The following is a 26,097-nucleotide window of genomic DNA, read 5'->3' on the forward strand; positions in this document are numbered from 1 at the left end:
AACATTCTTGTGACGCTCCAAAATGTCTTTGACAAGCTTGGGATGGAAGACGGCAGAGCCAAGAATATCAAGTTCGCGAACGCCCACAGGCTACCGGCTCGCAGGGATACTGGGAGACCCGAGGAACCGCAACGCCCGCCGCGCCCCTCACCGATCATCGTCAAGTTTCTCTCCATGACAGACCGGGATGAGGTGCTTTCGGCTTTCGAGCAGCAGCAGCGTCAGCCCCAGAGAGCGGCGCCGGACCAGCGAGCGCCACCGCCATCTCGCATCACTGTGAGAACGGATTTGCCGCCTGCACTCAAGATTCGCCGGGGGATTCTAGCGAATGCAGCATACAAACTTCGGAAGGAAAAAGGTGTTTCGACAAGAATCAAGCTGCAAGGAGTCAAATTGATTCTTCAAAGCAAGGAAAAGGGCACAACTGGTTGGAACTTGGTTGAGGAATAAGCTGAATGAGGAATCCGCAAGTATAAACAATTCCTTCATATTACTCTGAATGATTTGGAAAAAGAAATTAAAAGTTTTTACTCCAGAGAAGTGTTTTTAAGTGTCGACTGTCAAATTGATTTGAATGTCTTGCGAAAAGGATAGAAAGCGCTTGATCAAGAATGTAAACTTTATCCGTTAAGTCTGTTCAGTTGGAATCTCACAAACATGGCCTAATTTTTTTTTTCTCAGCCCTAGAGTCTATGATATAATTAAAGGCTGTTTTTAACATGGAGGAAATATAATGAGCCATTTCTTGTTCTGTGCAAGTTTTGTGTTATTCATAAGGCTGAAATGACTGGACGAAAGAAATTTCCCAGAGTATGTAACTCAATTGCACCAAATTTGTTTCAGTTTTCTTGGCAGCCGTAATTTAAAGGCTGTCGTTAATATAGATGGTATATAGCATGCCATTTCTTGTTTTGTGCAAGTGCTGTGGCATTTCAAAGTCTGGAGAAGAGGTTTTCCAAGCTGAAGAAAATAGCTAATTTTATCTAGACTATGTCATTAAAGAAGAGGTATGGAATTTGTCCCAATAAGAAAGGACGGGACTGGACCCTGGGAAAGAAATTTCCCAGAGTATGCAACTCAATTGCACCAAATTTGTTTCAGTTTTCTTGGCAACCGAAATTGAAAGGCTGTCGTTAATGTAGATGGTATATAGAATGCCATTTCTTGTTTTGTGCAAGTTCTGTGGTACCACGTATTCAAAGTCTGGAGAAGAGAGGTTTTCCAAGCTGAAGAAAGTAGCTAACTTAAAAAAAAAAAAAAAAAAAAAAAAAGGTTGTAAGGCTTGGTACCTCGGTATCTAGACTAGAGGAAAAAAAAAAAAAGGGGGGGGGGGTTAAGGGTCAAATGATTGGACGAAAACCAAATTTGCTTTAGTTTTCTTGGCAGCCGTAATTTAAATGCTGTCGTGCTGTTTGTGCAAGTTCTGTGGTTTTTCAAAGTCTGGAAAAGAGAGGTTTTTCAAGCTGAAGAAAATGTCTATGTTATTAAAGAAGATGTTTGGAATTTGTCCCCATAAGAGAGAGACCTCGGTATCTAGAGGGAAAAGGAAGAAAGAGAAAAGGAGGTTTTAGGGCTCGGTACCTCGGTACCTCGGTATATAGAGGAAAAAAAAAGTTTTTAAGGCTGAAATGACGGGACTGGACCCTGGGAAAGAAATTTCCCAGGGTATGCAACTCAATTGCACCAAATTTGTTTCAGTTTTCTTGGTAGGGGCAATTGAAAGGCTGTCGTTAATGTAGATGGTATATAGAATGCCATTTCTTGTTTTGTGCAAGTTCTGTGGTACCACGTATTCAAAGTCTGGAGAAGAGAGGTTTTCCAAGCTGAAGAAAATAGCTAACTTTAGGGGAAAAAAAAAAGGGTTTTAAGGCTCGGTATACCTCGGTATCTAAAGTAGAGGGGGAAAAAAAATAGGGCTTTTTAGGGGGAAATGACTGGACGAAAGAAATTTCCCAGAGTATGTAACTCAATTGCACCAAATTTGCTTTAGTTTTCTTGGCAGCCGTAAATCAAATGCTGTCGTGCTGTTGTGCAAGTTCTGTGGTATTTCAAAGTCTGGAAAAGAGAGGTTTTTCAAGCTGAAGAAAATAGCTAATTTTTTCTATGTTATTAGAACTATCCAGAGACAAGGCTGGGCCATGCCCCTTTTTGGTGCATGGTCGTTAATTCTATGGTATAATTATGAAATACTGTGCAGAATGTCACATGACAAGTTTCAAGGTTAAAGGTTTTGGTTTTTTTTTTGGTGGTAATATCACTTTTGGATGAATAAGAGGGCAGACGATGCAGACAACAGGACATTACTGAAGGTATGAGTAATCAATAGAATGGTCTCTTATGCCTGTTCTTTTTTTTTCTTTCGGCAGACGTAAAAGCTGACTTCAAAATCAGACTACTCCTCTATCATGAGCATATGATAAGCAGACAAAAAAAAATGGCCATATAGGAACACCATTGCTTTGAAATATATTCTATTTTGTTCTTCACCTTTGACGTGAAAATCAAGCTAGGATTTTTATAACTAGGAAATGTGTTGAATATTGCCTAGGGTGTATTACAGGAGAGGTTTTATCTGCCACATCTTGGTATGTGATTGGGATGATCCTAAAGAGTAAACTTATTTATTGTGGTGTATAAGTTACTTTACCTGAATCATGCACGGACCATGTCTCACTTCATGCCCTGACAATTTCGTTTTCATTTCTGGAATTAGTGTGCATACATTTTTTGTAAGTCATGGGCAAAAAAAAAATTACTGAGCTTTGTGAATGTGATTTGTAGAAGCTGTGAGATTATTATGTTCATTGACATTTGAAGGGGTCTTTATAAACTTTACAACTTTGCTGCTTTACTCCCCGAACATACAGCGGGTGTGAAGTAGTTCCTCATATGTATGTTTATGTTCACAAACCAGATTTTGGAGTCAAGAGTTTGGCAGTTATTAATTCATTACCACATTGCAATAGGTGCTCAAATATGCCCATGGTTTGCTATGCATGCAAATTATAATCAAGTCTGTGGGGTGGAAGATAGAAGTTGGTTATTTTGTATGCGTAATCATGCCCTTGGAAGGAGAAAAAAAAAAGAAAAGAAAAGTTAAATTCAAATGGTTCTCTAAGGCTACCTAATTGTGAATGAGAGTTTTGTCTCAAATTGGTGGAATTTTAAGGCCCGTACTATATGCAAACTTCTGAGCCCTGTGAAAGTTTGTTGTTGCTCGTAGCAGTTTGTGAAATGGTATGCCCATTTATGTTTAAAGGGATTTTATAGCCTCAGCTTGCTGCATTATTCTCAGAACATATACAGCGAGTGTGAAGTAGCTCCTCACATGCTATATGATCAAGCCAGGTTGGGGCGCCAAAAATGTGGGCAGTGCATTCATGCATTACTATAATTGCAGTCTGCTCAGACTTGTCCATGCCTTGCTATGCGGGCAAATTAAAATTAAGTTTGGTAGGTGAACTTGTTTGGAAATATATCTGGTATGCATAGTCCTTTTTTGTTTCAGTCAATTTCCAGTGGATCTCCAAGTCCAGCCAAATATGGTTGAGAGTTCCGTCTCAATTTGTGGGTTTCTAATGCCCTTTGATGCTGAAAAGGGCCCTAGCCTGTTTTTTTTTTCCTTTTCTTTTCTGCTGTGCAGCGGGTATAATGCAGCTTCATATATAGCATGTTCACGGAAGAGCTAAATTCTGGCGCCAGAATGTGGGTTCTAGTGTTCAGGCATTACCATCTTGCAGTTAGCTCAGATGTGTTACATGGTGAGGTATTTTGTATGCAAACTACATTGTACAGTTGAGGACGCGGCGAAAGTCTTTTCTGCTGTGCAGCAGGTGTAAAGCAGCTCAGTACATGGCATGTTCACCAAAGGGCTAACTTCTGGCGCCAGAATGTGGGCAATTGTTCAGGCATTACCATATTGTAGTTTATAGCTCAGATGTCTTCATGGTTATGCATTTTGTATGCAAACTACATTGTACAATTGAGGATGTGGTGAAAGATGCTTAGACACTTATTACTTAAAGGGACTGTGTACAGTGGTGGTTGGGGTGGGGTTTCATGTTTTGAACATTACTACGTGAGATAATGGGAGGCCTCTTGTGGGGTGTGGGAGGGCGTGTGGTTTTGAGAGGGTTTCAACGTTTTTTTGATGGGAGTTGGTTTTCGGGTGGCTGAGATACCCCCAAAAGTGATAATAATAAAAGGCGACATGCCCCACCTTTATTGGGATCTCTTTGTTTCAACCTGTTTTTGGATATCTCAGCCATCTCGAGGCCGTTTCTCGTCGGTTAGGCTTTTGGTACCCCTTGGAATTGCATGCTCTTTGGAGTCTCATAGGGTGGTCTCTGGATGTCTCGCAAAACGCTAAAGGCTGAATTCTCGCCCCGACCGGGACTGTACACACCCTTTAAAGGTTAATGGGTTGTTTTTTTTCTCTCTCTTTTTTTTACGTCAAATTTTTATGGACTTTCAGTTCACCTATAGCACCGCAGATGGAAGTTCCGTCTCAATTTGTGGAATCTAAATTGCATACTTTTATTTATATTCAATAAAAGGGAGAAAATAGTTTCTTGGCAGTTGTGCATGACGGGTTGAATGTTTAAACAGACAGTCCTGTAGTTCTAAACTGGACTGAACCAGTTTCTTGCAGATATTATGCATACCATGAATGTAAATTTTCAGGCTCTGGGGGTGGTGCTTAAGTGTGACACTAATTTCACACAACGTTTGTTGCCCATTGATCTGGGTTTTGGTAGTGTGTAGTCCACTGCCTGGACTGTTTTGTGTGATCATTTACCGCGCGCACACACCGCTATTCACAGCACACGTATGCTCCACCGTACGCTCTTGTATTAATTTGCCGCGCACGCACGCATCTCGACCTCCAAAACAGTCCAGTCTGGTTTGCCCATAGAGATGTATACTAATAATATACTAGAGCGCGGACTGTGTGTGGCGCGTACGCAGTGCTCGTGTGCCGAGATGAAGAGGCCGCGCGCCATCTTTGTCCGGGCAAAAACAAACATCGCGTCCGGGCAGCGCAGTAGTGGTGGAGACGTGAATACGTATACACAAGCGCTCAAACACGTATTGGTTTTCAGCAAGAAGATGAGGGGGTCGGAGATGAGAGAAGGAAACAACTCAAAAATTTAATTTGCTAGCAATCTCTTATTATGAGTGGTAATGAAAATGAAAATTAAACAAAATTTACTTTATTCTCCAAGAGGTAATACTTTCAAGCCGACCAACACGACCATGGTCCATGCAATACAAAGGGTTCTCTTGGTCTCTAGACAGCCGGGTGCCCCTTGTGATACAGTATACTGCGTCAATTTTTGTTTGTTTGTTTTTTTTTGCAATTATATTTTTTCTGTATGAGGGGACTGCATTCTATAGTCCTATCTTTGTATACGAGTGTTTCATTGAATTTCAATTTTTTTTTTTTTTTGGGGGGGGGGGGGTGGAAATGAAATAAATCATTTTTAAAAGTACGTGCAGGCATATTGGTTCCATGACATATTAAGTTCAAGCTCGAAATGCTAATGTTGAAGCTTACATAAACCCTAACCCAGATCATAAAACATAACCCTAATCCTAATCCTCACCCTGCCTTTAACCAAAAGCCCAATCAGACCCATGATGCTAATTCTATTTTCAGAAAGATATCAATGCCGGAGCATAATATGTCCTGTCACCAGGCATATATTACGTATTCTAAGCTTTTCTCACACTATCACCATAGTAAAATTAACTGCTGGTATAGCACAGGATGGAGGAACGATTTAAATTTTTTTTTTTTTAAATTTATTTATTTATTTATTTATTTTTATTTTTTTTTTATTTTTTTTTTGGGGGGGGGGGGGTGGGGGGGCTCAAGGGCCAAATAGGGCACTTAGAAAAGAGCACTTTTTAAACTTAAAAAGGGGAGTCTTTTTTATTTTGGAAATGGGGCAAATGCCCCCCCCCCCCCCCCCGTTCCGCCGACCTTGATATAGTTATGTAGGCCTACTGTATTAGCTATCTATAGTAGCAATAGATCGAGAATGGCTGAGGGAGGGCGGAATGCCCCCTGACGAATTTTGCAAGACCTTTTCTTTTCTTTTTCTTTTTCTTTTTTATTTGTCTTGAATCAATCTGTTTAACACATACTTTAAATGTAATTTTAGTTACTTGTGAAAAGAAACTCCGCTCCCCTTCTTTTCTCCTGTTTCTACATCCAAAAGCAGCACATGAACCAGGCATTTTGCAACGTAGATCTATGCTACTTTAAGTAGAATTTGCGAATTTAAGAACATTTTCGATTTCCAAACTCCGATGGAGACCTTGGCATAGATGCTAGCCTACTGCCGTTGCATCCCGTCGTCGATCTCCCTGCATGCTCCGCTAGCGCTAATACAGACTGTACGTTATCGGTACGGTCGCTAGTCGAAATTTGCCCGGACCAAAATGGCGAACGCCTCCTTCTATCGGTCACAGGGATTTTACGGAGTCCGCCCTCTAGTGTTCTTAGTATATATCTCTATGGGTTTGCCAAGTCTCCCCGAAATATTTCGGAAAAAAATGGCCCCACCCCCACTCCCTCATTCATTTCGAGCATCCTGATTGGTCGATGAGATTGCGTCCAGCAGGCAATTTGTGGGATCGAAAAGAGTCGATCGATCTCTAATCTTGTAGTCTTATTGCAAACAGGTATATTGCATGTAGCAATATAACATACATATTGTACGCCAATATTTGTATTAATCTCTACATATATTGATGTAATTTCAAAATTATTTTTCTTTTTATTAAAAAATGCTCAAATAATATATCTTAGAGATCATAAGAGGAGAATGAAATTAGAACGTATATAAACCGTGCGTAAGATTAAGACTAACTTTTACTCGTTTCTATAATTGTTATAAATTAAGTTATAAATATCACAATAATCATCATTTTAAATCTATTTTTTCGACAAAAAAAATAATAATGTAAAAATTACAAATAATAAGTTGATAAATACGTGTATTAAAGATATTCGCCCATTTAAAGCATCGTGACTTATCGTACATGTCAATATCGAGGTGGCTTTTACTTCTCGATCGGGGATCCCCCCCGTGTACAGAAGCTGCGCGTGTAAGAGACAGCATACATGTCGTTACCGCGCTACGCGTCACTGCGTGTACGCTCAGACGTAACAAATGTGCTTTTGCGTATGAGCGCATCAGTAACGACATGGCGCCTGTAGATCACGGGAGTCTCAAAACACGTGCGAGTTTCTCTTAATATACGGCACCATGTGCTTTTCGTAATTCCGAGTCTTGCTCCGACCAAAATCTGTGCAGCATTTCAAGTATTTCCTCCAAACCTTGTTTCCATGATCAATGGATGTCAACATCAGCGTCTCCGCGTCGCTTTTCTGACAGTGATAATGAGAAGAGCATTCAGTGCAATGTGCTACTGAGAAGCTTGGATTCGTTGACGGTTTCGGGGAGCAGCAGCAGAACCAGAACTTAGAAGTCCCTACTACACGTAGACCATCTCGTTTCTCCGTGCGTGGTCATAGACTCATGATTTTGTTTATCTCCATGCCGACTGGTTTCGGCAATAGTGTGGTGTTCCAACTTCCAAGCTGCACCGTTGTGCGGTGATATTCTTCGCAAACTAGATCTACATGATGGACCAGACTCTCCGAAAGCTGTGGCTCTTGTTGTCATGCCTTTGAAGTCTTTAATTTCGGACCAGATGAGCAGGGCTATGGATCTTGCTTGGCCTGCGTGACAAGTCGGAGACTCAAGCGGCCTAGCGGTAAGCTAATCTGATCATCTAACGTTAGATCTATCCAGTTTCTACAAATGATTCGTCAAGGCAACTTTCATTACGTGTCTCTTGTCTTGAATTACAAACTGTAACTGTAGGCCCCTAGTTGAACAAAAAAAAAAAAAAAATGATTGTAAAACTAAATGTAGTTAAATGTCTGGCCTCTAGGCGGGTAGGGTAAACACATGTCAGGCTTCTACTACAGTACTACTCTTGTGAGTGTTCCTAGGTGTACTGACCTGAGTCAAATCCTGTGTAATTGTAATAAATTATTATACACCGTAGCTGCACTGGTTTAATTGTTTTGTACAGTAGCAGTACAGTAACTACTGTAACTTTCTCGCATACAAATGCAATTACACATAGGCCTACTGCCTTGATTGGCTTTGATCTGTGAGCCACAGCCTGTGTCTCGTTGGCTTTGCTCCTCTACACAGACAGAGGAGCAATCGAGACACACGCTGTGGCCCACAGACTAATTCTTCATGTGCATGTACATTGAGAAAAACTCAAATAGGAACATGCTTCAGTATGCAAATGTACTCATACTGAAAGGGGACAACTTTGCACAACAGGGAATGACACTAGAACCAGACAGGGTTGCCTTTTGAACACTTTGATTCGGTCTTCGGTACCGAATCGTCAACATAGGTCCTCTGAGGACAGTCGCCATCTTTCGTTCTTCTTTCCGCCCTCTCTCGGCGTATCTGTTATAACCGTTTACACATTATGTTCCCTTACAATACTTGTTCATCTATAGATTAAAATTATGCAGTCTTATGGCTATGCGCTATGCATTGAAGAGACTGCAGGCATTATTAAAATCACATGTGCAATGTAGAAAATGTTTTTTTATTTTAATCTTACTGGTGTTTTTTTTTTTCTTATTTTTCAAATAGGGGGACTGCATCTGGAGACACCAAAGCATTTCGAGCAGTGTATGGAAAATTGGGTGAATTACGATCGAAACTCAAGTCGTCAGTCCCGCTGTTGCCCTGACAGCCACTGCAACCAGAGATGTGCGTAGCTGTATCATCGAAAACTTTGCTCTTCGCAATTATGTATGGGTAAATCAGTTGCCGGACAAGCAAAATATAAAGCATGTTGTCAAGTCTGCTGCAAGAGATTTAGATACAATGTTCAAGTGGCTGGCAGATGACTTGAAGATCCATGGTGCATGTTGTGAAAGGATGATAAGATAACCTTTATGGCACTGCTTCCAGAAGGTTGCCACAGGTATGTTAATAAGTTTATACATGTATGTACCACCGGAACACGGAAACTGATATCCAAAAGGAAATTGTTGACAGCATGGTATTAACAGATGGTGAAATCAGAGTTCTGGGCCCCATTTCATAAAAGATGTTAGGATAGCAACTTTTGCTGGAATGGCAACTTCCAATAGCAACAGCCAATCAGGAAGCTGGATTCTTGTCATTACCATGACAACTGCCAGTCCAGCAAGAGTTGCTGTCAGATCAAATCTTTATGAAATGGGGCCCTGATAGCTACCATTGCGTCTGGCCTGGGTGTTGACGTAGGCAACGTACACAGTACGGTTTTGTGTGGATGCCCAAGTGATCTAGACGATTATATCCACCTTTTAAAAGCACTCAATTTTCAGGAGTTATCAGATATACTGGTAACATGAAGAATCATGTACAGCTGTACAGCTGTACATCGGAGCTGAGATTTTTTTTTTTTTATGAAAAATGTCACGTAAACACATGTACATGTAGCTTAGCTTGTACCTTTGGGATTTGAAAATTGTTTTTTAGAGAATTCATATGATTGTTTTCAAACAAGAACCCACTGTGGGTGTTTTTCCTCCTTAAGGTTTGTAATGGTGAGTGGTTGGTACATTGGTTTCTGGTGTACCTGAATTTTTGGACCTGAATTTTTGCAGTTCCATGCTACATGTACAATAATTTTCTTTTTATCACTGCAATTACTGTACCTTGCTCTTATTCATAGAAGCAAATACAATGTACATTTGTACACACCTACTTTTCATACTGTACTTTATTTTTTAGGCGTGAATATTTTCATTTCATTGGACATGTTGATGGGTACATATCGTAATTACAAGTGATAAAATTATGGAAAAGTTGAAATATCTTAGTTCAAGGTTGTGTTTTTGTGATGTAGTGGATTACATGTGCATTTACATACAGACCATGCCAAGTGGGGATGGGCTGTGTGTTTTGGGTGTTTGGGTGGGTGTTTGAAAATTGAACTATTATGCTGTTTGTCTGCACATGTAATTGTACATCGCATGTTCATCTATGCATACATGTACATACAAGTGTACACATGTTTAGAGTATGTTTTTGAGTTGTACAACTACCAAGAACTTGTTTACATATACTTTCTTTACATAGAAAATCATTCATGAGAAGTACAGTATGTTCTTTGGCCCATTTTGATAAAACTAAAACTAGTTCTGTTAATGCACATTAACATTTGTACCTATAGTTTGAACTGTGAAGCAATGAATTTATTTTCTTTTTTGAACTTCGAAGCATTTTTTTTAAACCAAGAATTGTTGTAAAGCGCAACAAATGAAAAAAACGAAGATTTCTTTGTCATAACTTGTAACCAGTTTGTGTTAATCCTGTGTTTTTGATGTGTAATGAGAGTCTACTACACATGGTAATCAGACTGAAATGTGACATATCAAATTATTTCTCTGACATCAAAATTCAGAGTCAAACAGTTTACAATGTATTTTGTTTGAAATAATGCACTGTTGTTGAACAATGATCGTGAACTATCATGAATATACAGCAAATGTATTGTATATTACAGTACTTGTACATGTACATGTACAAATGAAAGTGTATAATGAAGGAATTTCAAGAGCTTGGAGAAACAACTGAAATATGCCTAATATTTTATCAACTATAGAACATTTTATTTCAGTTCCTTATGAGTACTTGGTGGCACAGAATATCCAACTTTAAAGACACTTATACACCTGAGGAATTATTTTGAATGTCCTTCCCAGAGTGACAACTTTTTGAACTCATTATTGACAGTTGGGAGTGGGATGCTAGCTTCGAAACTTCCTTGGTAGTTGGTACAACGTTAACAGTTTTACCATCATGGCCAAATTTTTATAATGAAGGCTTAAGAAGTAATGTGATTAAAAAAATGTACAAGTTATACATATGCTCAAATTACACTACTCGTAGTCCATTTGTTTTCACTTTGCTGTCTGCTCTAACTGTACATGAAATAATGAAGACTACACAGTGTATGTAACAGTACATATATTGCACATAATGTACATGTACACTGTACATTGTACATTTCAAAGTACAATAGTGATAAATTGATGTATTTCCTGACCACACCTCAACACTGAAAAAAAAAAATCTAAACTTATTTACCAATAATCAGGTGCCATAAACGTTGAAAAAAGTAAAGTCTACTACACTGTACAGCTGTATGTACAAAGTACATGTACAATGTTTTAATTTGGATGTGATTTGTAATAGGGGGTTTAATCAAATTGCTAACATGTGAGTGTGTGTGTGTGTGTGTGCATGTGTTTGTGTATGTTCGTGTGTGTGTGTGTGTGTGTGTGTGTGTGTACACATGCGTGTATGTGTTTGTGTGTGTTGTGTGCATGGCCCACACATTTCCCAAGCATAATTTCACGCTGATATCCCCCTTTAATAAATGTTTGTGAATTAGAAAAAAAACAAGTTGCTTTGGCAGACTGTCTTTTGATATGAATAGGCCTACTTCATCTTGGTTTACTAAGTTTAGCTTTATTATCATGAAGACTACCAAACAAAACACCGAGTGACGGGGTATTCTTACAACAGGGATATCGGTCTGATTGTCTCTGTTACAGAAATTATCAAAGTGAATAGTTTCGGTCTAACTGCCCAGTAAGCCCTACATGAAGTGGTAATAAAATTATAAAAGTTGTGCAAACTTAGCGCAATTCTTTAAATTTAGACTGCTCTCTAAAAAAGGCACCTTCTGGTTCCTTACATGTACTTCAAAACTTTGCACTACAAATTGTGTAATGTGTTTGTACCCTATCCCCTTCACCTCCACCACCCCTGATCAGAATAGGTATGCTTGATATCTTGTATACCATACATAGCTAAGTAGCGGTTCATAGAACCTACATCTCACAGCCCTGAGCTTACATTACAAAATTATATTGTTATTTAGTGGGCCAGATAATAGTGAAAACAGGTGCATACAAGTGCCTATGTCAATTAAAGAATTTCTTTAATTTCTGAATATTTCATCATACAATATTATTAAGGAAGAATAATTGATGACAAAATTATTTCCTTTAATAAATATGATTGGCACAATCCCCCCCCCCCCAAAAAAAACCCAACATAATGATCGAATTTGATCCCCTTTACCAACAATAACATCGCCAAACAAATCTTCCAACTTTTCTTGAGGTCCACATCTCACGACCTTCACAGAGTTCTTTGCAGTTTTATGTAGTGTTTGGACGTTAGAAGTGGCACATCACAAATCATACATTGGCGAGATGGCGATTTGTAGCTCGCCATTTTCAATCTCAAGAATAATATTCAAGTCATCTCATCATCGAATCTGGGCACAACAAAGTCCAAAACACCACGTGAAAGTATAGGTCGGACATGACTGCAACCATAACTTTCAGCCAGTCAAAAACGTTGCACGATTCAGCTGTGCAAACAATGCATGGTACGGATCACTGAAGAACTGAGTACATGTATCACACTGCATTGTGATCAAAGAGTTGGCTCTTTGATTGTGATAATGTGTGTTGTGCAAAAATGCAGGCATCTCTGTTACATAATTAGTAATTGTTGCAGATCGCAATTCACGGTGCAATGCACACAGCTGGCTGCAGATCGATCGATCCCACAGAACTTTTCTGTGATCGATCCCTTAGTTTTCATGCATACGCAATGAGCTTGCGAGAGATAGGGCATTACGTCAGCATACCTAATATGAACTTTTGACCCTACGCACTGTCAAACCATTCTGGACGTTTTTTTCGGACAGGTTTGTTGGCGCCCTCATCGATATCGAGCGGTTACAGGGGATAGCGCGATAAGCTGTGGAGCGCGCGTGGATGCGTAATGATAAGAAAACGTCCAGAATCTGGACTAGGTAGTGTGTTGCACCACACCCAAAATGTACCCGGTACGGATTCTTGGTTCGGCAGGTTTCATATTCATTATGCATGACTTGAATAATCTGTTGGCAGTTAATATAGGAAGTCATTATCATCCACCCGGGTCAAATCGGTGCATGCATGTTACGCAGGAATTTTTTTTTTTTTTTAAGGTTATGTTGGGGTAAAGTATACAGATTTTGCAGAAACTCATTTTCTGTACGGAGATGCATGGTGGAGGGCCGCTTTCAATCATCTCCTTGCGTTATGGAAAGTTGGTTAGTTGTTTTGGTTTGGAGGTTTATTTCTGTAATGTTTGAAGTTGTGTACTGGGTAGGTATATGTTGTACATGGGTATTAGGCTTCTGTCACCGAATTAGAGATTGGGATAATTTAGGCTGTAATAGGAGGGAGGGATGGGGGTATGTTAGGGTATATGCCAGGGATTGTAAGGTTAAGGGCTTTGGTGTGGTTCGATGTCTGATACGTTGTATGGGGTGTTGTTGTGGTTGTTTCTGCTCGCATTCAGAAGCATGTATTAAATCGGCAGTTTGTTTGGATAAAAACAAGCCCCGTATTGATTGTAAGTGGAGGTGCCCGGTATCAAAGTTAATGATGTTACAAGATTTTCAAAGGAGATTGTATGGTGTTTGGGCAATAAGGTCACAACATTTGGGAATAATTATTTGTTTAAAATGGCGGGTTTAACTTTAATTTCTGTAAATGTTAGAGGTTTACGGAACAGGAAAAAAAGAAACAGAATTTTTGAATGGGCTAAAAGTAAAGGAGGGGATGTCGTATTGTTACAAGAAACGTATAGTTCACCCGATATCGAAGATTTGTGGAAACGAGATTGGGGAGGTGAAATGTTTTTTAGTCACGGCTCAAGTCACAGCAGAGGTGTTCTAATTTTAATAGCTTCTGGTGGTAATATCAAAGTTGATCAAATAAAAGTTGATGATATGGGTCGTTATATTTTTTTAAAAGGAAACATTTTTGACTCTCAGTTGTTATTAGGTAATGTTTACTTTCCAACAAGAGATAAAACATGGGAACAAACGGAATTTCTGGGAAAAATAGATGCACTTATATCAGATTTCTGTCCTTGTGAATGTTCTCTTATTCTAGGAGGAGATTTTAATGCAATTTTGAATGAAACTTTGGATTATATAGGGCCTAAAACACCTTCAAAGAGTAAATTTATAGAGAATTTGAATTTTTTTTTCTTAAGAAATATAGTTTATTAGATATATGGAGGAAAAGAAACCCGGACAGTAAGCAATTTACTTTCAAACAGTTAAACCCTTTAGTACAAACTCGTTTAGATTATTGGTTCATATCAGACCACATGGTGCGACTAGTAAGAAATTGTGAAATTATGACATCTGTTACTCCTGATCATTCCGGTATTAGATTAGAATTACAATTTGTTCCGGAAAGTTATAACTGTAGGGGTAAATCGTATTGGAAATTTAATAACAGTTTGTGTAATGATAAAGAATTTGTAGAAGGAATGATAACGGAAATAGAAAGTATTATGAAAACGTGGGAAGATGCATTTAATGATAAATTAGTTTTTTGGGATTTTTTAAAAATGAAGATGAGTGAATATGCAAGAAAATATTCGAAAGGAAAAGCAAAGGAAAGGCGAATGAATATTGAAAAGTTAGAAAAGGAATTAAAAATTTTAGAGCAAGATTTATTAACTGCTGCTGCTTCTTTAGAAATAAATACACAATATGTTGAAAAGAAAAAAATGCTGAGTGAATTATATGATAGATCATTGGAAGGACTTAAAGTTAGATCACGAGCAGCCTGGTATGAGAACGGGGAAAGAAATAAAGAATATTTTGAACAATTATTAAAATCAAATAAAAAGAAAACTATAATATATGAATTATATAGTGAAGATAATTTTGTTATAAAAGATAGAAATGAAATTTTGAAGTTAATTCGAAATTTTTATGAAACATTATATTCAAAGAAGAGGGGTGCAGTAAAAGAGGTTTTAAATGAAAGTTTCTTTTTTAAAAGTATTCCAAAGTTAAGTGAGGAAAGTCAACAATTTTGTGAAGGAAAGATTACTATAGATGAATGTTATGAAGTTTTAAAAGAAATGAAAAATAATAAAGCTCCAGGTAATGATGGGCTTTCGGTGGAATTCTATATCATTTTTTGGCCATATTTAGGCAGGCATTTAGTTGAAGTATTGAATGAAGCGTATGATAGGGGTAATTTATCAGTATCACAGAAGCAAGGGACCATTACATTAATAGAAAAAGATGGTAAAGATCCTCTTTATATTAAGAATTATAGACCGATTACACTTGAATGTGGATTATGAAATTCTTTCAAAGGTTTTGGCGAAGAGAATGAAACAAGTTTTGAGTGAGATAATACACATGGATCAAGTGGGATACATGGAAAACAGAAATATTGGGGAAGCAATTCGATTAATAGATGATATGATTTTTCACTGTCTGTCATATAATATAGCTTGTTATTTAATAGCTGTTTATTTTGAGAAGGCCTTTGACTCGGTATCTCATTCGTTTTTATTAACCGTTTTGAAAAATTTTGGATTTGGCCCTTCTTTTTGTTCTTGGATAAAGACATGTTATACTGATATTAGCAGCTGTGTAATGAATGAGGGGTTTTCAACCGGTTATTTTAGAATAGAACGGGGTGTGCGTCAGGGTGACCCATTATCACCTTATTTATTTTTAGTAGTTATTGAAATTTTGGCACATGCTTTGAGAAATGAGACTACTTTGAGAGGGATTGATCTTGGTGATTTTGAAGTAAAGCAGATACTGTATGCCGATGATATGACAATTTTTATAAGAGATAAAGAGTCAGTTAGGTTACTACAAAACTTATTTCAGATTTTTTCGGAAGTCAGTGGTTTAAGGGTTAATATGGATAAAACGAAGGTTTTGATTATTGGTAAGGATGAAGAGAATGTAGCACAATTTCAGTTTGGAAGTATAGTTACAGAAATTAAGATTTTAGGGATTACATTTGCTTTAGAAAGGAAGAGAATGGAGGAAGTTAATTATAAAGAAATATTAAGTAAAATTAAAAGACTTTTAGGTTGGTGGAAGCAAAGAGATCTCACCATCATGGGGAAAATTCACTTACTTAAAACTTATGCTTTATCTAAATTGATTTATGTGGCGTCATCCTCTGTTGTTCCAAAATGGTTATTTGATGAAATTCAAAAAAGTTGCTTTGATTTTGTGTGGAAGGGCAAGGATCGCGTCAAACGAGCCATTATGTATCAGGATTACAAGGATGGTGGATTGAGAATGATGAATTTTGAATTGTTTGTGAAAACTCAGAGAGTGATGTGGGTAAAAAGACTTTTGTATGGAGAACGAAATATGAGTTGGAAAGTATACTTTGATCACAGTTTTAAAGCTGTAGGAGGTAGAATTTTATTTCTTTGCAATTATGAGACTAAAAAACTTTCACTTAAGGCACCATCGTTTTATCTAGAAATGTTAGCTGCCTGGGAAGATTTATATAACTGCAGAAGTTTTGAAGAAGGGAAAATTAATCCAATTATATTTAATAATAAAGATTTTTTATTGAGAGGGAAAATGATATTTAATGCAGATTTATATGAGCGGAAGGTTTATCACTTAGAACAATTATTTGATAAACAATCCATAAGACCAATTAGTTATTTTCAAAGTTTAGGTTTACAAAGTGAAAATATTGCTTATGTATGGAGTTTTTGTGAGTCCATTTTGAAAAGTGGGAAATATGATGGAATTTTATGCAATTGGTATGAAGTAGATGTCAGTGATTTTAATATACCTTTAAAGTTTTTTGGCCAAATTACAGATTTAAAAAAGATACAATCCAGGAAGATTTATTCACATTTCGTGTCTCTTTTAAAGCAGTCTTACTATTTAGAAATTAGAGATGGACACCAAAAATTTGTTTTCGCTGATAAAAGTATGAGAGATATTTTTATAAGGCCCAGAAGTTCAACTCTAATTGGAGACTTAAGAGAATTTCAATATAAGTTATTACACGGGGCGATTTATACTAAGGAACAGCTCCTAAAATTTGGTTTTGTGGCTGATAATTTATGTTCCTTTTGTGGAAAAAGCTCTGAAACTTACTCGCATTTATTTTGGAACTGTGAAAAAGTTAAATCTTTATGGCATGATTTCATTGAGTACTTTCAGTTAGAAGAGTTACGTAATTTAGCTTGGCGGGATATACATATTGGTTTAGAAGGAACTTCTCACAGAATCAAACTGTACAACACTCTTATTCTTATAGTTAAACATATGTTATATAAAGCGAGGTCACAGTTAATGACACCGACATTGGTAGAATTAAAAAAGGCATTAATGCAATGTCGAAAGGAAGAGAATGATATTGCCATAAGAAGAAATAAACCGGGTTTGCATTTGCTGAAATGGGAATGTTTAAAAAATTTGTAAAGGATTAGTTTATTTATGCACCCGTACTTCTCCCCTTTTGTGTGTGTTTGATTTCTTTTCTTTAGATATTTTTGAGTTCAGAGATAAGTATTGTGTATGTAGAATATATATGCAGGTATGTGGATATGTATATTGTGTGTATGTGTGTATGTGCATGCATGTATTGTGTGTATGCAGCATATATCCTAAGCATAATTAGCATAATTATTATGTTCTGAATGCGAGCAGAAATAGCTGTGTGTTGTGGTGAGTGAATGTGTGTGCAGGGGGTGTGGAAGTGTGTTTAAGTAGATGTGTGTGTGTGTGTGTGTGTGTGTGTGTGTGTGTGTGTTTAAGCGGATGTGTGTGCAGGGTGGGTGTGTAAATGGGTGGGTGGATGAAAGGTGGATGAGATGAGAGGTGGATGAGAGGGAGTGTGTCTGTCTCGGGTAAGGAGGTGGATGTAGTGTAGAGGGTGGGGAGGTGGTTTAGAGATGAGAAGGACGTTTTTTTTTTGGGGGGGGGGGGGTTTAAAGTTTAAAGTTATGAGTAGTTGAGGGTTGGGTATGGTGGAAAGGTGGGAATGAGGGTGGTTTATGTTGTTGTTGTTGTCATCGTTCTTTTGATATAATAGAAATTTCATTTCCTGTTTTTTTAGTGTTTGGCTAAATTGCTCACAAATGCATATATGAATTCTGCTTGTTTGTTTTGTAGTTAAAAAGGAATGATCGGATAATTCATTCTATTTCCTCTCTTCTGTTTGATATCTGACTTAAAATGAATTGAATGATTATTCGTGTTTTATGGATTATGGATTATGTCTCATAACTGTAGGAATATCTACATGATTTATGACAGATGTTATGTAGAATGTGTGTAATTTTTTTTGAATTGTTATATTCTCAAAGGAAATGGAATTAATAAAAAGATCACTGAAAACAAAAAAAAATGTTGATAAATCCCTTTACAAAGGCTTTTCCTACAATATTCCTTTGAGATTTCTACTCCCTATTTTGATGGTCTTAGTTAATTATCATTACATAGATCAGTTTTGATATACTTGAAGTTAGGCCCTATGCCTCATTTTATAGTGTATCTGTAAATAACCATAAATTCATGATTTTGAGTTTTTGCAAGTAATAGTTACAGAGCTGAAGCCGATACAGATTATTCGTACTTCCTCACCGGAGATGTTTTCTTTCGGACATATTACAAATTCCTTGATATGTCCAAAGTTCAGCTGTTGATTTTGTTTCATTTTTCACATGTCGAAAAAAAAAGGAACTAGTGGGACTCGAAAAAAGGAACCAGTGGGGCTCGAACCTGTCATCCACTGCTTTTCGGGCAGCGACACTACCACCAGCCTGTCCTTGGTTGCCGATAGTGACACCATGAACTTGGAACAAATACCCGAGCTCCGAAATTCCGACATTGTTATGTTAAAAACTCCAACATTGTCCAAGGCACATTAAATAAACATTGCCTTGCTTTTCTATATATAAATCTTCTATTTCTTCCTTCCAGCAAAATATGAGGTGCTTATGCATCATATAGTGTCATACTTTATGCATTTCTAAAGCCCCCGTTCCACTATGCCGTTCTCACTACGATTTGACAATTTTCTCAGGTCGGGAAGGATCGGGTAAAACCTGAGCCGATCTGGACACAGTACGATGTTAGAACGCTCTAAGTACGCTGCAGTTACAACTACCAAGTGCTTGCTACGCTCTTACTACGATGATCGGGAATGAGACATTACGATCTCCGCCGCTGCCGGTACGCTTTAGAACGATGTAGCTACGCTGTCAGTGCGATGTTGCCGATGTTATCCGATCGATGCACGCTGTATCTACGCTCTGAACGATCTATACGATCTTATCACGCTGTTACCCCGTTCAGAGAGCTGAAAAGTGCCCGATGTGCCCCGATGTACCCCGATTCGACTGTCGGTCTGCAGTCAGTCAACTTATTAGCATGCAGAACCGAAGAAATATACTGTGGACCTCGAAGAGGCTCCTCAACTCACGGTTCTTTTGCAGCAATGCATTGTATAAAAAAGACGTGCTGATTTTTCCAAGGCTTTTTCTTGCTTTTATAGTCCGTCTTCCTCCAGTTGTAGATGATTTCATATTCTTCAAAATTCTGCTATGTCCTCTTCCTTCTCTTTCAGCATCACGTGCAGTCTCTCTTTCTTCGCCTTTTGGGTAGCTGCTTCGCTGCTTTCCTCTCTTCTTTTTCTTCATCTCTTCTTCTTCTTCTTCGAAAATTACAGCTAAAATTACTTCCCGTTCTTGTGCCGATGTTACTACGCTCAGAAAGACCTTGTTACGCTCATCCCACTGCGTTTACGCCGTCACTACGCTCTCCCCGCTGTGTTTACGCTGTCACTACGCTCTCCCCGCTTGCAGTACGATTAAAGATATGCCAATTTTGATCGGGGAGATCGGGAAGAAATTTTGAACCGGTTCAAAATTTCTTCCCGATCTGAAAAAATGTCCGCTCCAACCCCGACCTCCACACGCTGCTGCTACGATGCTTCCGATCCCCGTACGCTTTTGCCGCTCTCTCCCGATCTGCTAGATCGGGACAGATCGGGGTCCAAATCGTGATAGTGGAACGGGGGCTTTATGTGTGTGTGTGTGCAGTGGCGTATCTAGGGAAAACGGCGCCCGGGGCAAGCGCGAAAATTGCGCCCCTAATTTCTGAAAAAGTGTTCAACCCCAACCCCATCCCGGTAGGGACTTTAAACAAAGTCCACATGATATGCTTTTTCAAGCACTTTTAAGGGGTCTTTTGAGGGTGATTTAAATGTAATGAATTTTGACAAATTTTGGCGAGCGAGCCGAAAATTTTGATATTTCAGTTTACAAAACATGGAATTCTTGTCATTTTTTTTGCTAATCAAATCTTACAATTCCAATCAAGATAATGTGTAGTGACGGCCTTATAGAACAAACTGAGGACTTATAATACTAGTACTCTAAATTAGTACGAGCGAGTGAGCCGAAATTTGCGTATTTCCGCGTTATCATTACGTTTTGTTTTTATCTTTTTTGATTTTTTTTGCGCCCCCCCATTATGTTCGAAACCGTTGGCGTCCTCTCTTGATCCAATCGGCGATCGCTTCAGAACGAATGAAATTGCAGCCGCTGCTCCGTGTAACATTTTTCCTGCTTAATATAAAATGACATGTGTGAACACAATAGACATTGTCATTTTGTGCGCGTCATCGTCACGTTTTGTTCTTATCTTCTTCTTTTCTTTTCTTTTTTTGGATAAATTTTGGCGAGCGAGCGCAGCGAGCGAGCCGAAAATTTTTGTATTTGAGCTTACAAAACATTGAATTGTTGTCATTTTTTGCTTATTTGATCTTACAATCCTAATCAAGATAATAGTGACGGCCTTATAGATAACGATTTATACCAACAAACTGTGGACTTGGAAAAAAAATACTCTAACTAGTACGAGTGAGTGAGCCGAAATTTGCACATTTCCTCGTCATCACTACGTTTTGTTCTTATCTTGCTTGATTTTTTTTTGCGCCCCCTCCCCCCCCCCCCGTATGTTCGAAACCGTTGGCGCACTCTTTTGACCCAATTGGCGATCGCTTCAGAACGAAAGAAATTGTAGTCGCTGCTCCGTGAAACATTTTGCTTGCTAAATATAAAATGACATGTGTGAACACAATAGACATTGTCATTTTGTCCGCGTCATCGTCACGTTTTGTGCTTACCTTCTTTATTTATAGAAATTTTGGCGAGCGAACGCAGCGAGCGAGCCGAAAATTTTTGTATTTCAGCTGACAGAACATGGAATTCTTGTGTGAACGCAATAAACATTGTCATTTTGTATGCGTCATCATCATGTTTTGTTTTTATCTTGTTTGATTTGGTTTTCTGCCCCCCCCCCTTCCGGGCGAGTTTTTCTTCTTCTTCTTCTTCTTCGTTTTTTTTTCTTTTTCTTCTTCTTTTTTTTCGGTTTTTTTTTTGTTTTTTGCGCCTCCAAGGAGTGGCGCCCGGGGCACGTGCCCCCTTGCCCCCCCCCCCCCTAGATACGCCACTGTGTGTGTGTATGTGTGTGTGTGTGCGTTGTGGTGTTTTCCTTTATTACATGTTGATATTAGATTAATTGCATTTATAACGTCCGTTCTAAATCCCTTTACAAAGGCTTTTTCGTTTTTGTTCTTCCTACAATATTCCTTTGCGATTTTTACTCCCTATTTTGATGGTCTTAGTTCATTATATACATAGATCAGTTTTGATATACTTGAAGTTATGCCCTATGCCTCATTTTATTACGTATCTGTCAATAACGATAAATTTATGATTTTGAGTTTTTGCAAGCAATCATACGTATAGAGCTGAAGCCAATACAGATTATTCGTACTTCCTCACCGGAGATGTTTTCTTTCGGACATATTATAAATTCCTTGATTTGTCCAAAGTTCACTTGTTGCTTTTGATTCATTTTTTTTTGTTGAGAATACAATGAAATTAAATCATTCGTTGAGTTACTCTTTATTCTCTTAATTTAGTTTGCTTACATCTGGAATTTTTACGTGTAGTCGCTCTTCTATAATAGTCAAATCGTTTATAGATTGATCACTTGCCAAAATCCAGATCAACATTGTCGGTTATCCGTCTCTATGTTTTCCCTTCTCAGACCAGAAACGTCAAAGCCATTTGAACGTAACGTGAACTGATGATCGGTGGCAGTATTAGAGTTAACAGTCAATCAGAGGATTGTGCATGGTCACATGGCGTGGACTGTAACATTTTACAAGTTGCTGGTCTTCTATACCACATGTCTGCTCTCGCGTAGAGCAACACTATTATAGACTCAACAATAAGAACAAGCTAAGATTATATTACTGCATAGGGTTGAAGAGGTTACCCTCTCTCTTTCTCTCTTTATAAATCAAAAGAACATACTATTCAGAATCGTGTGCCATAAACACTAGAAAACATGCAAAGATGTCAAAGTACAGCAAAATAATTGAAAGGATTTGTAAAAAAGAGTAGATCTATCTAAGCAGATCTATCTTCTGTCTATCTAACAGATTAAGGATGACGCTGTGCTATAGTGAGCTTCAAGTATTATGTCAAAGAAAGACCAACAATGCATTCGTCAAAATTGTATGAGTTAGAACTTACCACGAATTGTGACCATGGTACTGTTTGAGTAGACATCATACTTGTCGTCCATGACGTGACAGACGTACTTTCCGGCGATGCTGAAATCGACAGGTTGTTTGAATACCAGACTGTAGTTTTGGCTTACAAGTATGTCGACGGAACCGTCATCGAACCGCTTTCCAATCTTTTCCCCGTTTTGCCATACTATCAATTCCTCTGCCGTAAGATCAGTTTCACCTGTAACGGAGAGAGTGGACCAGAGAGCGTATAGCTCAGCCTTTCAATCATCAGGAAGAAGTTTACCTTGTACCACCCCTAAGTGTTAATGACACATTAAAACCCTAAATAACATAGCAACCCTCGACGTAATACATTTTTATCCTAAGTGTACGTAGTACATAAAATAATATTGTACGTCAACCCTAGAAGTAATATTGACCCTAAATGTAATATATTCTAATCTAACTGCAATATCTTTGCAAAATGCAATGCATTTTCACCATAAATGCAACACGTTTTAACCCTTAACGTAATACATGTCAACCCTTCAAGTAAAATCGTCCCATAATGTGGTTCGTTTAACCCCAAATGTGATGCCGAGATTGGTTATATACAAGACAGTAGTTATCAGCAGTTAACTGGTGTGTTTCAAAAAACAATTCCATAATATTGCTACCATTGAAATTGAATGTAAGCTTCCGTTCCACTCACATATAGCTTGCATTTCGTGTAGATATTGACTGTCAAAAGGTGTTCTCTACTGGATTTGAGAGTAATTTCGAAGTTTCTGTCACTGTTTTGTGTGCAAAAGCCATGCCTTTGCAGTAATGTAGCTACTGGCTATGTGAAAGAAAAACAATCATAGATTTGTCATACAATAATACAGCAAAGCAAAGCTTGGCATTTTCTCTACAACTTTACTCACTATTTGCCCAGCTCAACAGAAATCTATAGAAGTTTCATAGACTTGAAAAACAGAATGTTTTCTCAAAATATGAAACCCTTAGTGTCTCAGAATAATGCGGCACAAAGGGGGTTTCCCCATGGCACATGAAGAGTTAATGGATAAAAAAAATACAGCTAGCAAACAAACTTACATAAAAAGATTCAAGTAGTCCCTGCAACAATGTACCAAACATGCAACACAAAAATTGAAATTCAATGTCATCTAATGGCGTGGTTTGACAATGGAATATAACCTTTCTTCCAAGAGACTGCGAATCGATTTCCCTGGAATAAACAGGGAAGACTGGCCATTTGCTCTCCTTTCCAGAAAACAGCGTGAGGTTCCGTCCACACCACGTCTACCGGTACATGTTGCGATTCTACTTGTCCTGCCACAAGAAGAAAATTAAATGATAGAAATGTAATGAAAGAAACGAAATACATTTACCAAACAAACATCGTCAACATACTTCTAACAGTCAATAGTTGAAGTACAGTTTTGGAAAAAGAAAAAAGAAAAAAAAAAAGATTCGCTCCTTCAGAACTCTAAAAGATAGCCAAAGGCTGATCTGAATTGCGCACACATGCATGACTACTAATATTCAAACAAAACCGTTAACCACTTCAATGGCGGATCCAAAGGGAGCACATCCGGCGAGCCCCCCTTTCCCGGTAATTGTTTGTCAAAACAAAAGAAATGAAAAGAAAGACATTAAGGGGGCGCCTGCGCCCCTCTTTTAATTTTGTGAAGGCGTCCCCTCCTTACAAAATTCTTGGATCCGCCCCTGCCACTTGAATCTGCTTCCAAACTACTGTTGACCAATCGTGAAGTATATCATTAATATGATATTATTCAAATGTGAATATCTGAAATGCATACGAAATAATATAAGTTAAAAGAATCATAAGGCTTTAACCAAAAGGGGAACTCAACACCATATCTCAATTTTACTTCAACCAAATGAGGGAAAACCAAATGAGGGAAAACCATCAAACAACCACATGGGAGATTTACCACAGCCAGATAAATAGTAAAGCTATGGACATCATTTTTATCAATATGAATTTGTTCCGTCATGAAAGCTACACAAAACCTTGTAAGTTCCCCTTGATTTCATGTAGTGATATCACTCACAACAGCATATACACAAATTGAACGAGAAGACATGGTATCTCCACCTATAACAATAGTTACACATACATAACTTTATTGTTTGTGTGTGTGTGAGAGAAAATACGTTAACGTCCTAGCCCCTTACACGTACTTTCCGCCCACTTTTTTCTTTATTAGATTCCATGATCTTATTATCATTGCCATTACTATGTAATCGACATTACCTGCAGCTGCATGTTTAGAGACTTGACTGTATATATTACATCGACAACGACCTGTCCCAAAGCTTCTGACAAAATAATTAACCAGTTAGTTTAAGGCCCTATATGACAGCTGATGACCGGCAATACACAGACAGAGAAAGTAAGTAATTCATATTTTTACTCTTGTTCTTAGAACCGGATAAATGTTATGATAAAATGACAGATACCATAGATAGGTATCAAAGTATGATATGGGATCATTTTCGTTTCACACTATAGGGACGTACATATGAAAAACAGATGACACTCATACACACACACAGAGACAAACGTCGTGTTTGCTCTGAATTATAACGTAGAGTACATAATGTATTCATAAGTTTCGACCTAGGCATTATAGATTCTTTACATTATTAGCGTATATAATAAGAACAGACGGAAGCAAATGCATATTTTGTGCATGTATTAATAGGCACGCATTTATGTACACAGCGCTTTGTTTTTTAGAATAAAGTCCACAGATCACAAGGAATATGCATTCGTACCGTCTCATGATAAAATGTCGAAATGTCTGACATATCACGATATAACTGATTTTTCAAGATCATAAAAAAAGACCTAGACTGTTAACTCTTTTATGAAAAAAATAATATAAAAGAACATAATATCACCGAGAGGACTTTAACACAAAAAGAAATGTCAAACAGAGATAGCTTTACAACACTTATATAACCCATATGCTCAACGTGACGTTCAAGTGTATATATAGTCTATACACCATGATGTCGTACGTTTCTATTTCACAATTTCTTACGACTTCAAACCATCGCTTAAATACATACCGTGCAAGCTGACTGTTACGATTATCTCCAGCAGAATCCGTACAGTGCACTTCATAACTTTAGATGTGTTTGACGTAACAAGGATGAAGCGAAAAAGACGAACTTTAGTGCTACAAATTGCATTTTTCACGCTGGTCCAAATTCTGTCAGTTTTCCCTCGTATTGCAGCGACAGAGAAGACGCCGCGCCGTTTGGACTCTCATTAAGTTGACCGTGAGCGTACAAAAGAGGCAACATGGACGTGCAGTACAAAGGTCAAAATGATAGCTCGCTCGACTGTTGAACGGGGTGTCATAAACGAGATACAGTACACTCCCGTTATAACGAAATGCTCGGGACCGGCAGTTTTCTTTCGTTATAACCAAATTTCGTTATAACCGAACAAATACAATATGTAACGAAAACAAGGAAACCACGCATATATATATATGTATATATATATATATATATATATATATATATATATATATATATAT

General features: G+C 38.0%; 1 protein-coding gene across 1 annotated transcript in view; it reads right to left on the reverse strand.

Moving 5' to 3' along the window:
* The window catches only part of LOC139716519 (uncharacterized), a 39,474-nt gene extending 13,680 nt beyond the window's left edge, over positions 1-25,794 (reverse strand). Inside the window, exons 1-3 of the mRNA XM_071628059.1 lie at positions 25,622-25,794; positions 23,717-23,851; positions 22,536-22,754 (exon numbers count right to left, since the gene is read on the reverse strand). Coding sequence (XP_071484160.1) covers positions 22,536-22,754; positions 23,717-23,851; positions 25,622-25,676 — 409 coding nt within the window. The 5' untranslated portion in view covers positions 25,677-25,794. The remainder of the gene's footprint in view (positions 1-22,535; positions 22,755-23,716; positions 23,852-25,621) is intronic.
* Between the last annotated feature and the right edge of the window lie 303 nt (positions 25,795-26,097).

This window comes from Diadema antillarum, unplaced genomic scaffold, assembly GCF_040938485.1.
Source record: "Diadema antillarum isolate AM-2024a unplaced genomic scaffold, OU_Dant_1.0 scf00000066, whole genome shotgun sequence".
NCBI classification, from domain to species: domain Eukaryota; kingdom Metazoa; phylum Echinodermata; class Echinoidea; order Diadematoida; family Diadematidae; genus Diadema; species Diadema antillarum.